The 13,233-nt window shown below is 50.6% G+C and overlaps 2 protein-coding genes across 2 annotated transcripts; one reads left to right on the forward strand and one right to left on the reverse strand.

Annotated features, from left to right (window-relative positions):
• Nucleotides 1-305: 305 nt before the first annotated feature.
• On the forward strand, nt 306-1,261 carry triap1 (TP53 regulated inhibitor of apoptosis 1). The gene has a single exon (XM_068745516.1). It carries the CDS (start codon nt 330-332, stop codon nt 603-605), a length of 276 nt encoding a protein of 91 aa, XP_068601617.1. The 5' UTR covers nt 306-329; the 3' UTR covers nt 606-1,261.
• A 177-nt stretch (nt 1,262-1,438) lies between these two features.
• il15l (interleukin 15, like) lies at nt 1,439-3,046 on the reverse strand. Its single transcript, XM_068745515.1, has 4 exons — nt 2,906-3,046; nt 2,420-2,467; nt 1,991-2,125; nt 1,439-1,640 (listed from the first exon to the last, which is right to left on the reverse strand). The coding sequence occupies exons 1-4, from the start codon at nt 3,044-3,046 to the stop codon at nt 1,509-1,511; spliced, it is 456 nt and encodes a 151-aa protein (XP_068601616.1). The 3' UTR covers nt 1,439-1,508.
• Nucleotides 3,047-13,233: the final 10,187 nt, after the last annotated feature.

A 13,233-nucleotide genomic window follows, 5' to 3' on the forward strand; every position in this document is an offset into this window, starting at 1 on the left:
ACAAAATTCAACAAAATTGCATCTTTATAAAACAATATACAATAAATTGTTTAAAGCAAAGCATTGGTTAAAAAATTAAACTAAATAATATCCAATGCTGTTGAATATCTTGCTTTTGTTTTACATTAATACAACAATAAAAATAATAATATTTAGATTTTGTTCTGTTCGCATTATTTCATCGTTTTAAAACGGCAGAAAACATCGGACCCCGGTGATGACTCAGAGTGGCCCCTCTTCTTTAGTGCACTATCTCCGATGACGTTCAGAGGCGGATTCGTGGAACAGCCAATCGCGTCACGCTATTCCAGGAAGTCAGACGGAAACGGATGAATCCCTCCGCGGCCCGTTCCCTCGTCGTTTCGGGGCGCCTGTCGGACATGAAGAGCGTCGGGGAGGCCTGCACGGACCTGAAGCGGGACTACGACCAGTGCTTCAACCGCTGGTTCTCCGACAAGTTCCTGAAGGGGGACCGCAGCGGAGACCCGTGCACCGAGAGCTTCCGGAAGTACCAGCGGTGTCTGCAGGAGGCCATCAGGGACAAGGGCATCCCGGTGGACGGGGTGGAGTTCATGGGCCCCAACAAGGACAAACCCGAGAGCTGATCGAACTGATAATCAATACACCGCGGAGGCCGGGAAGCGCGCCCGCTGGGGGTCTACTGCGCATGCGCAAGATGGACCGCAGAGCTCCGGTTTCACATCTGCTGCTTGGATTTGGGTCCTTTCAACGCGGGACGAGGCCCGATGACGTCACAGGGAGATTGGCTTGTTTACCTTTAGAGAACCAGCTGATCCTGGAACTGGGAGATCGATCAGCAAACACGATGATTAGTTTCTGCCTGCAGCAGATCACCTGAATTGATCTCCTGCATTTTGATTTTATTTTCAAATTGTCTTCTGTCTCACCTATTCTTTATTGGTTTACTAGAACCAGGTAGAAGACAAGTTAGCCACGCCCATTTGTCCTTTGTAATTCTGGTTGTGTGCGTGTATAAATCTGTTTTGAATCACATTGAACGATTTAGGTGGTTTATAAGCAGCATGCATGTAATTAATAAAAACATTACCTTGATGGGTAGAGTTGTTAACTATTGTTTATTTAAATCAGGCCGGATGAACCTTTAATCCCTGAGTGAGGCCTGTCAGGTCGTGTGCTAACTGTTTTAAACATGAACAACACTAACGGAATGTTGAGGAACACGCCGGCAACAACCGGCACTATAGACAGAAAAAAATGATTTAATAAAGGAGTTTCACATTTAAAAAAGAAATAGTTGCTGATTTGCAGCTGCATCGGTTCATTCATGCAGATGTTACTGAATTTAAAACCCCAGTCGGGGTGCTAACCACACGATTTAGATCCGGAGTTGTCCAGATGCTAATATTCGTCTCCCAAAAGGCAGATTCTTCATTCCGTTTAGAACATCTGAATTATTCCCCGTTGGATGCGGCATGTCGGACTCTATTTTGGTCCCGGGAATACGAAACGTTCAGAAGGAGAGAGGCTCACGATGTCTCGGGTGTTGAGCAGCGTTGGGCGTTCACCGCCTGGAGGGTCGAGAGAAGATCTTGGAGGAACTCTCCTGCTCTCTGCTCCTTGGAGAGCTCACACCGGAAACACGGCGAGTCCTCGGGGGCCTGAGGACGACAAGGCAAACCAGCGACCGAGAGAGTCGTTAAAAGTTGCTCCAGATGGGCCTAACTTCCATTTCTAAAGTCATGGCGTGCCCCAGGGCTCCGGTCCAGGTCTACTTTTCTTTAGAGTCCACGTTGAAGGTTGCTGATATTTAAACGTAGACATGATGCAGCAGATATGTGGCACGCAGGCGAGCGGCGTGGGCGTATAAACCCCCCGATGAAGCCGACTTCACGAACATCACAAGCCCCAAATGGCCCCAATCCAACACGATCATTTATTTGTGTTCCCCTAGAAACCGATCCGGATCCATCGGTCGGTTCGGTTTGTGGGTCTCTTTTCCACGTCTTACCTTGTTTAAGAACTGCCGCGCAAGTTTTCCCAGTTTGACGTTCAATTTGAAGCCGCCGCGAGGAACTCTCTCCCACTCCTGGATCAGAACTCCAATTTCATCAGCAAAGCATTTGATGGTGGCGCCGGGGCATCTCTGGGGGGGGGGACAAATGGACTAGATCTCAATCAGGCCTCTGCAAACCGTCTCGGATGCTTTTCAAATGTTTGATTTCATATCAAAGAGCAGGTCCGGCCGGTCGGACTGATCTCAGACGTCTTCGTGCTTCTGCTGCGGAGGAGGAAGCCGAAGCAGAAGATAAATCGAGCCTGGTGTGCGATGTTTAATGAGCTCTCAGTTACAGCATCCCCTTTGTTTGTAAAGTTAGCTCCAGAACCACGAGGCATAAACAGAGAGTGTGTGTGTGTGTGTGTGTGTGATGGCTCGTACCATGTAGTCTTCGATGGTGGGCGTGTAAAGCCTGCATTCCAGGCTCATCTGAGGGGAGAGGATATTAACACACGTGTCACTTCCTGCTTTCATGCTCATCCCGACACATTTGACGAGTTTGTGCGTTTAAATATTCAGATCGGTTTGAGCCGATCCTAATTCTCCGTTTACTCTTTATTCTCGTGCGGTTTTGAACAATAATGCGTTCCTTCATGCCGTGTAGGTCGTCATGTTTTTTTCTGTCACTAGTTGATAGTTACTAGTAATAACTAATCATTAACTAGTTGACAACGGCAGCAGCGACAGGCTTGTACAGAATTAGAATACTTTAAGGGTTAAAGAAAAGAGGAACTGGACTTTGAGCTCTGGGGGAACTTCCTGCGACGCGTATCGACGTCGCCTCCGGTAAAGACGGCGTCACACATAAATGTAAATGAAACCCGAGCAGCTAACGGCTGGGACATGCTATGAAGGGGAAGGTCGTACGAGGTCAGGGGCGTCCTTCAGGTGCTGGACCTTGGCGATGATGTCTCGGGTGCAGATTTTGGCCGGGGGCTTCGCCGTCAGGGCGAGGAGGCAGGTTAAACACAGATGCACACTCGCAAGAGTCAGCCTCCTTGTCAGCATGTCACAGGCAGCCAAGCGTCGTCATCATCATCATCATCCTCCTCCTCTCGCGTCGCTACATCATCATCATCATCATCCCGGTCAGGATTCAGCCTTAAATCCGTAATCCACCACGGCCTTCGAAGTTCCTGTAATCCTTCCAGGAGCCACTTGGAATCCCGAGACGAGTTTACAGCCAGTGCTGTGGTGCCTTTGAGCAAGGCAGTGATTCCAGTCAGTTTAGGAGCTCATCTGGGGTGAACATGACTCCATTGGGGGGGTTGTTCACGTTAAAATCCTGCTTCAGTCAGGCGGCCCACATGAGTCCGGGAACCAGACCTTCTCCGGTTCAGCTGAATCTTCCCCAAAAGAAGCGAAAGGAGGGACGTCTCCCTCCGGCAGCAGCGCTCTCTCTCCTTGCACAATGTGGTTTGCAGCCGCCGCCGCTCCGTGGACCATTCCCTCCTCTTCTCTCTCTCTCAACACTCCCATTACTCCTCCTCCTCCGAGCGCGGGGATCTTTTTCCACCTCCTTTTCCCTCTCGCCGGATGAATCCTTTTGTCCAAAAAGCCTTAAAGAAAGTGGAAGCTGCATGAGTCAGTCGGATGTTCCTGTTTATTTTGCTTTTCACATCAGTTTTTAGTAATTTATGTTGTTGATGTTTAATATAGAAGAAGAAGAAGAATTGTGCAACTGCGTGTGTGTTGGGGTGGGTGGGGGGTGGGGGTGGGGTAACTTCTGTTTTTGTTCAGACCTGCTCAACATTTAAGGCTCAAATATTAGCTCATTGGGACACCGGTGGGAGAGTGAGAACATTTTTCCAGTAAAGATCCATCACCTCAGCAGAAACAAGTTTAGTTTAAGGGTCAGTTAGAGGAAGCTACTAAAAAAAAGTCCTTTCCATTTTTGCTGGATCCCAAAATAATAAAGGACGATAAGAGCTTCTGAGGAAAACCATTCAATATCCCCTTTGAGCCTGTGAGGGTAGAAAGGAGTTTTATTCCCCAACATATTTTAAGATTAAATGTTAAAATTACAAATCCTCACTTAGTAGAACCATAAATATTATTGTCTCCCTTGTTGCTCAACTATGAAACATTTGGTTTGTGTTTCCCAGTTCAACATTTCAACAGACAAAATGTCTCCATATGAGCCCCAGGATTATTTGCAGATTCTGGCCTTCTATTTATTAAAGGAAACTAATCTGAGGAACCAGCATTGATATAAAACACTGAATCACAGATCAGCGCTGATATCGTCCCCATTTCCATCCCCCCAAAACACCCAAGTACGTACCTGGACTGCTTCACTGTAGGAACCTGGACTGTTTCACTGTGTGAACCTGGACTGCTTCACTGTAGGAACCTGGACTGCTTCACTGTAGGAACCTGGACTGTTTCACTGTGTGAACCTGGACTGCTTCACTGTAGGAACCTGGACTGTTTCACTGTAGGAACCTGGACTGTTTCACTGTGTGAACCTGGACTGCTTCACTGTAGGAACCTGGACTGCTTCACTGTAGGAACCTGGACTGTTTCACTGTGTGAACCTGGACTGCTTCACTGTAGGAACCTGGACTGTTTCACTGTAGGAACCTGGACTGTTTCACTGTGTGAACCTGGACTGTTTCACTGTGTGAACGGTATATAAAGTATTGAGAAATGTGATGATCAATAAAAAGCACGAGACTTGGTTTTCATGTTGTACGAGACTTTATTTCATATACCACTCACTGAAGACTAGACGACCGGTATGTATTATTTCCTTTTTCACCTCCTGACAAAATGTTCTGTCAAATACATCTTTTTAAAATTACCGGTAAAATGGTAATCTGCAAGCTTTTTATTTTTCATGGAAACTTTGGCAGAAAAGATTTTTAAATAATCTATTATATAAAAAAAAAACCCATACATTTAAATCTTAAACTTTAAAACCTTCCTGTCACTGGAAGCGTTTTAGAATTTTGTATGCAGAGCTGTAATGTGTGAAATGTTTTCCTCAATTTAAAAAACGGGGGGGGGGGGGGGGGCATCAAACATAGAGGATTAAGTTACATTGACAAAATGTGCATGTTTTTATTGGATATCTATAAAACAAACACACTAGAAGCCTCAACGGTTACGCCTTGCATTCACTTATTGCCAAACCCACTATGAAGTCATCGCCGTGAAGAATTTCCCACCGATTTCATTTTTGTTTCAACGATGGGTTTAGACTTTAGAGTAAATAAAACCGCCATGAGGAACGAGCAACACTAGGATTGGTCTGAGTTTGAAGACGAACTCCTCAGACACGCCATTTCTGACACTATCACACACTGGATGGAGGCACCCAGGAGCTGCGGACACTGTGCAAAACACCAACATTACTAGAAAGATAAGTGCCAGAGAGGATAAGACTAACCTTATAAATAAAAAATAAAAAAACAGGTAATAAAATTGTTAAAAAGAAGATTATTAATATCCACATTTATCACCAGCCTTAAACACCGGCGTCAAAAACCAACAGAGTAAAAAAACACATTAAGTTACTGTTTGGATGCTGGATCTTCAGCATGTCTGTCGGTACTCCAGCTATTAAACGCTGAGATTTACCATCTAGGAACCGAGTGTAAGAAAAGAAAGTTCACAAAGACAGAAGTGTGATCCCGTCTCTTAAGTAGCAACCGTTCATCGCATCCAGAAAAATCACAGCCAAATGACTCATTTCTAGTAATACCTGTACTTTTACCAGGCTTTAAGCTAAATTATTTTAGCTCCCTCAATGTGATTGGCCCAAATGGAAAAAAAAATATCAACCATGTGCAGGTAGAATTTTCATTCTGGAAAGTTAATTACGCTTACCTGCCAAGATTCAGTTTGAAGTTGGAATGAAGCAAAATGCTTCCCATGACGGTTCGAGGACTTTCTCAAAATCGGGGTCGTAATGTCCCCCCGGATTCCACCTCACATCACAGTCTTGTTTTGCCACAAGATAAATAATCAAAGTCAGCGATTCTGTCTGGAAGTGGCAAGGCTTCAAAAACCAGAATCAAAAGAATCTGACACTCACTTCGGGTCTTCTCTGACCCCTTTTTAGTCACATTTTCCTCATATCCCTTTTCGCCTTGTCTTCCAGGAAAGAAATACCTTCATAGTCTTTTGCAGTTCTGAGGAAGGTGTGAAAGTCCATTGATACTAACTCTCCTCCTCACCTGCCCCTTTGCTGGTCCTGCGGCTCCAGGTCCGCTCTGCAAGGTTTGGGTCAGGCTGACTTGAGCAGTACTGAAGGAAGTTATCCGGCCACTTCCAGCTATCTGGAGGTTGACCGTGGTGGCATAACTGGTCTTGTTCCCATGTTTGGTGGGAGACGAACGGCCAACAGGCAGGGGTGATGGGGGGCTTGAGGGCAACCTGCAAGAGTTTGAGGATGTAGGAGGTGGTGTGTCGGCAACTTGGACCTGAGGCTGTGCATTAACTTGGGATTGGTAATTGTGGTAGGGGGTAGGTGGAGGTGAAGTCATTCCTGCAGAGGGCGGGTTTTCTTTGCAAGAAGGCCGGGCAACATAAGCACATATCAACTGGCTTCGACAATGATCGTCTACGAGTTCAGGGTCTCCCCATTCTGCCTGACCGTCGGATGGGACAGGGGAGGAGATGATAAGAGTTTCCTCGTGGCTTTCAGCCCCATTATATTTGCTTGAAAGCTCACATACATCTGGCCAGGGTACACTGGTGAAATGCTGCCCACCAAGAGAGCCCTTCTCTGGACTAAGCCGGTTTTGTGAGCGTGGGGACTGAAGCCCAGCTTGAGGGCTGAGGCAGGGTGGTGAGTTGCCATATGAGGACCGTCCACTCCTTGGACTAGTTGGACAGGACTCCTGCTTGTCAAAGGAGCCTCGACCATTACCACTAAAACCAAAGGACCTGCGGCTAGTGTCTACCCAGGACCGACTCAGTCCACTGTGGTTGCTTTGGGTTGGACTAGGGGGAATGTCTGCTAGGTTGGATGAGAAAGACCTACGGAGGGTTTGAGAAGCTGTTTGATGTGTAGGAGGACAAGGAGAAGGAGGGGAAGAGGTTCTGGAAATACGCAGTGGTACCAAAGAAGATGTGGGAGTTGGAAAGGAGGCATTCTCCAATGTCGGTGACCCTAAAGAGGAAGTAAAGGGAGGATAGGGAGAGGAAGGTGTATTTCTAGGGTTTCTGGGTTGAGGTGTAGCCACGTTATTTGCCCAAACATTCACTGACACACCAATAGGAGGTGGGGAAAGGATCTGAGGGCTCGGACAAAAAGAAGACTGCCCAGATGTTGAAGATGTTGAAGAAGCCCGTGATAGCTCCAAAGTGAGTCCGAGGTGATTACAGGAATTTGTACCTCCTGCCCTTGTGCTCCGAGGATGGGGAGGTTTGTGCGCCATGGGGGATGAGTAGTTATGTTGAGGAGGTGGAGAAGAAAGGCGAACAAACGAGGCAGGGGTTGGGGTAGGAGACGGGGAATGAACTCGTGAGCTGGGCTCAGAGGCAGAAAATGGTCGCGCTACACGATTACGCGATGCCAAACAGAGAGGATCAGGGGTCTGGTGCATTAGCGTAGCATTAGCGCTACCATTAGCCAGCGGCGCATTCTGTGACCTTACTGACCAACCTCCATGAGTGACACCGTGGTTGATGCTGCAGCCGGTGGCATTCCCAAGGCTGGCCACGGAGGCTCTATCAGCTAAGCTAACACTGTTGTTGTTGTTGTTGTTTGTATTCTGAGACAATTCGGGTTTGGAGTGGAGAAATGAGGCCCGAGGGAAAGAGGAAGAAGAGTGTGAAGGCTGACAGGTGAGAGTCACAGATGGGGAGGGAGAGCGCTGGGAAACAGGGGGAGGAGGTGAAGGGCTAGAGGACCAGCGAGAGGATGGTGCACACCTTGACCCCAGGTGTCCATCTTTAGTGCACCCCTGCTGGGTAAGAGTAGGTCTGTTGGAGCTTTGCTGACAAGGAGGGGGTCTAGGCGAAGGGGAGTGTCTTTCATTGACAGTGTTTGTGGATGGCGGCTGCTGCAAAGCGGTGTTTGTTCTCGCAATACTCTGACTGATAGACTGGCTGATACAGGAAGCAGCTAATGATCGGGTGAATGCGGAGGAAGAAGCGATGGGGGAGGAGCATGGAGGAGACTGAAGGGAAGATCGTCCCAGGGAGGAAGGAGGACCGGCTCTTAGGGATGATCTCCCAGAAGACGAAGAAGAAGGAATGACAGTTGGGGATGGTGCAGGAGAGGGGGAAGGTACTTGCATTAGGGAACTCCTCAAAGCAGAGGGAGTAGCAGAGAAACAGGAAGTAGACCTAGGGACAGTGTCCATGGAGGCATCATCAGCAGATACAGGGGTGGGAGAAGATACTGAAATGATCCGGAATGGTGAGGAGCAAGGAGGTGCTTGGACAGTGGAAAAAGGAGGCGTTTCAATGGGGGAAGGGGAGCAGTCTCTGAGGTTGGGTCTGAAAGTTGAGGGGACTGTGTTGGCGTTTGTGTCCTGGGCAGGGTTACGTCTGTCCACTGGACCAGAGGTCTCCAAGGGGGGGCTAGAAGACAGGTGGCTGCCTGAAGGACTGGAGGGGGGTGGGCTTGTGAAGGTTTGTGAGCCCTGCTGGTCTGGTTCCCTGAAACTGACAAAACAGCACAGATTTAAAAATGCAGGGATTTTTGAATTGTTTACGAAGATAACTTTTAATTTTAATGTCTTTGCTAAAGAGCATAACACAAACTAGAAAAGCACTCAGAGACTGTAGACCTCCTCCAAGCAGCTCGTCCCCCTCCTAGCTGGATCTACACCGTCCACATGCTGATCTGGATCAGCACCAGAAGGTTCTAGATTGTTCTTGGTATCTTTATACACCGATGAAAAGTCAAAGTGAATCAGAGTTTATGTGTATTTTTAACTGTGTTGAAATCCTGCCAACGCAAGTTCAGAAGGACTTTAGCTGTCTACAAAAATGCTCGTGGAAGATCTACGTAATTAAACAAGTGAAGTGGTCTATAGCTACGATGACCTTTTGACATGTCTTATTGTCTCCAAACGTACCTGCGCTCATAGGGAGAAGCGTTATTCTCATTCCAGGTGTTAGACAGAGCCCGTTTATCCGTGGTGGTGGGTCTCTGGCTGGGGAATGTTGGCAGGACGTCCACAGACAGCACTGAAGGGTGGGACAGAGTCGGTTCAGAGTTTTGAGCCCATGACCATGGACTTGGGACCGCCTGGCCATCCTCTACAGGTTCTCTGACTGTGCGAACAGAGACCTGTGTGGGGTCAAAGGTCAGGTGCACAGACTGACCCGGTTCTCCCGTTGATGTGTAATAAACCGGTCCGGTGAAGATCACAGTGGCGCCTTCCAGAGTCATCCTGGTTTGTGGTGAAGAATAATCCACAACATTCTTTGTCTGACGTAATTCCATGGTCTCATCTTTCTCTGGCCTTTGAGAGGGTTCCACCGGTGCCGGACAACCCCCCAGCAGGTAGACAGGTCCCCTCTGGACCCGCTCTGCAGCTAGTCCTGATCCCTGGCTCGGAGCAGATGTTCCTATGAGTTCCAGTCCAGCCGCGGGTCCAGTGCGGTCCAGACAGTCAGGCCTGTGCACCTCTCTGACATCAGGATGTCCTGTGGACAGGTTGTGTTGAACCTGTTGATCCCGTACCGTGGCATCGCCCCGCTCACATCCATCTTTGGACCGTTCCCACCACGGCGTGCTGTTACTGGCGGGATTTGGCACGGAGTGTGGGGGATGAGTAACGATGTTTACAGAGTCTTCTCTGGGCGGGTAAACTGGGCATCCGGCGCCGAGCCCCAGCCTGCAGAGAACCGGCAGGAGAATTAAAAGAATGTCCAGCATGAAGGAGGAAATGGCTCAAATCCCCCCGGACTACTGGATGGAACAACAGAGGCGGGGCCACAAGCCGCGGTACCGGAGTCGGAGCTGCAACCATGCATCAGTAACAACAGAGGCGGGGCCACAAGGCGCGGCACCGGAGTCGGAGCTACAACCATGCATCAGTAACAACAGAGGCGGGGCCTCAGGGCGCGGCACCGGAGCGACAACCATGCATCAGTAACAACAGAGGCGGGGTCACAAGGCGCGGCACCGGAGTCGGAGCTGCAACCATGCATCAGTACCAACAGAGGCGGGGTCACAAGGCGCGGCACCGGAGTCGGAGCTACAACCATGCATCAGTAACAACAGAGGCGGGGTCACAAGCCGCGGTACCGGAGTCGGAGCTGCAACCATGCATCAGTAACAACAGAGGCGGGGCCACAAGGCGCGGCACCGGAGTCGGAGCTACAACCATGCATCAGTAACAACAGAGGCGGGGCCTCAGGGCGCGGCACCGGAGTCGGAGCTGCAACCATGCATCAGTTCGTTATAGCACAAACACACTGAAGGGAAATAAAGAATAATGTCCACTCACCCTTCCTTCGTCTGTGTCTCTTCAGTATCAGAATAAAGCTTCCCGCTTTGGTGGGAGGCGGCTTCTTTCACGGTGGAAGCGGTGGACTCGGCGATTCTGCGATCCAGGGCCACGGGCGGCATCAGCAGGCTACCGCTAGCAGAGGAACACGAAGCGGAGCTCTGATGTTCAGGCTGGCGGGTCAGGTCGTGCCTGGGTGCCGAGGACGCGTCAGCGGAGGCGGACCTCCAGGTGCAGCTGGGAGCTCGCGCCTGATTGGATGTCTGATCACTCAGTGGCGTGGTTGGGGTTTCCTCGGGTTTGACCCCAGGTCCAAAGGCCTCGCTGGGATCTCTCTCTCTGGATAAGGCCGAGATGAAGTCCCTGGGTCTGGAGAGGATGACTCCATTTGTCTGGTGGTGAGAGGGCGGGGTCGGCTGCTCCTTGACGAATGGCAGAGGTTCCCAGGAGGACATCTTTGTCTCCTGGAGATCTGGAGATCAGCAACGAAACAAAAGCATCACTGGTGGATCGTAATTTACATTAGAATAGGATGCTAAGATGCTAGCCGCGTAGCAGCCTGACAGGAAACCCAAACCCACCAGCCTCGGGGCTCTGGGCTCCCTTTATCGGCCCGGCTTCCTGGGTCTGGTTCTGGTTCTGGTTCTGGTTCTGGATCTGGTTCTGGGTCTGGGTCTGGGTCTGGTTCTGGTTCTGGGTCTGGTTCTGGTTCTGGATCTGGTTCTGGTTCTGGTTCTGGATCTGGGTCTGGATCTGGATCTGGTTCTGGATCTGGGTCTGATTCTGGTTCTCGATCTGGTTCTGGATCTGGGTCTGATTCTGGTTCTCGATCTGGTTCTGGATCTGGGTCTGATTCTGGTTCTCGATCTGGTTCTGGATCTGGGTCTGGATCTGGGTTTGATTCTGGGTCTGGGTCTGGTTCTGGATCTGGGTCTGGGTCTGATTCTGGGTCTGGATCTGGTTCTGGGTCTGGATCTGGGTCTGGTTCTGGATCTGGGTCTGATTCTGGTTCTCGATCTGGTTCTGGATCTGGGTCTGGATCTGGGTTTGATTCTGGGTCTGGGTCTGGTTCTGGATCTGGGTCTGGGTCTGATTCTGGGTCTGGATCTGGTTCTGGGTCTGGATCTGGGTCTGGTTCTGGATCTGGGTCTGATTCTGGGTCTGGTTCTGGATCTGGGTCTGGGTCTGAATCTGGTACTGTGACCCTGCCTGACTGCTGGTTTGGAGTTGTGACTGCTGCATCATCGCCGCTGTGGGTCGGTCCTGAACTTTGACCTCTCTTTGGCACTGCGTGTGCCGATGGGTCTCTGGTTGAGCCTGAGACTGAACATGTGTCGGGCTTTGAGTCCGAGCTGAGGGTCCAGACGGTCTATTTGAACCCCAGGGCGGGTTCCGTGAAGCGCTGGCTCCCTTCTGATGCAGCGGGCCTTTCGTGGTGCTGGCTTTGGCGCCGTACATCTGGGCCAGAGTCTGGACCTTGCTCAGAATACGCTCGGAGTTTTCCACGAGCACGGGGTCCGTCACGGGGCTGACCTCAAACAGCCCGATGCCCGCCACGTCCGGTCCCATGGCCTCAAACAAGGCCCGGTTGGCGGTGACGATTCTGGACTGGTGAGACCGTTGACCCATTTTTAACTGCCTTGGAGGACCCTCGAGGTTCCTGCTGGTCTTCAGCAGATCCTTTTGATTGGTTCTTGTCCAAGAGGACTGAGTTTTGCTCTCAGGCTTGTTCCAGGGATCTGAAGGGGGCAGAGGTTCTTCAGAGGGTTCTTCAGAGGGTTCTTCAGAGGGTTCTTCAGAGAGTTCTTCGTGGCTTCCACTTGGTTCCGCTTGGCCTTCCCGGTCCGGGTCGTACCCGTTCATCACCGCTTGCTGGTCAACACTTCTCATCGTCGCTTCGTCTCTGTTTCGTCCACCCCCTTGAGCAGTAGCCACGCCCCTCGGCTCCTCCTCGTGGATCCTCCTCAGCCCGACGCGGACCTTTCCATCTTTCTCCAGAACTTCGGGCACTTCTTCTGTAAGCCTGCTCGGGTCAGACTGCAGATTCAGACCCACTTGGGTCGGGGTCTCTGTAGAGACTGGCTCCTCCTCCTCTGGGTCTGCACTGACAGAAGGAGGTGAAATGATGGGAGAAGACGCCTCGCCATCGATCCCTCCAGCTGTCTCACGCCTGGGTTGTCCACTCTCTGGCTCCCCCTGCTGTCCACTCACATCGAAACGCGACACAGACTCCTTCACCAAGCCCGACGGGATTTGTGAGAAACTGTTTCTCCTCCTCGACGTCACTCCTCCTCCCCGCTGCTCCTCCTCCTCCGCCTCCTCCTCCTCTTCGGCCTTGGCTGCCGCTTCATAGTAACTCCTGATCTTCTCGATGATCGTCTTATCGCGCCCGGCGAGGTGGGAGCCTCTGGTGGGGGGCTGAGTTCTCCCGATGGGGTCGGGGGGGTCCGGATTAGGGCAGGTCGAGGGGACGTCGGCACTCGTCTCCTCCTGGAATAAATGACGGCTTTTTCGTTGCTCTGCTGAGACCGAGGGGTGAAGATCTGACGTCGGGACAGGGACGATACTTTCTCCGTCCTTCTCCTCCTCTTCTCCTCCCCGTGTCTCCCCAACGGCCCCCACTCCCGCCTCCAGTCGACTTGCTTCATCGAGATTTTCGTTGGTTTCGTTTGTAGGTCCGTCTTCTTCTGCAGAGCCAACAGCGTGACTTTGGACGGCGACGACGTCCTCCGTATTTGCATCCTCCTCCTCCTGTTGCATTGTGGGTGCCTGTTCTGG

Source organism: Brachionichthys hirsutus, chromosome 11, assembly GCF_040956055.1.
Source record: "Brachionichthys hirsutus isolate HB-005 chromosome 11, CSIRO-AGI_Bhir_v1, whole genome shotgun sequence".
NCBI classification, from domain to species: domain Eukaryota; kingdom Metazoa; phylum Chordata; class Actinopteri; order Lophiiformes; family Brachionichthyidae; genus Brachionichthys; species Brachionichthys hirsutus.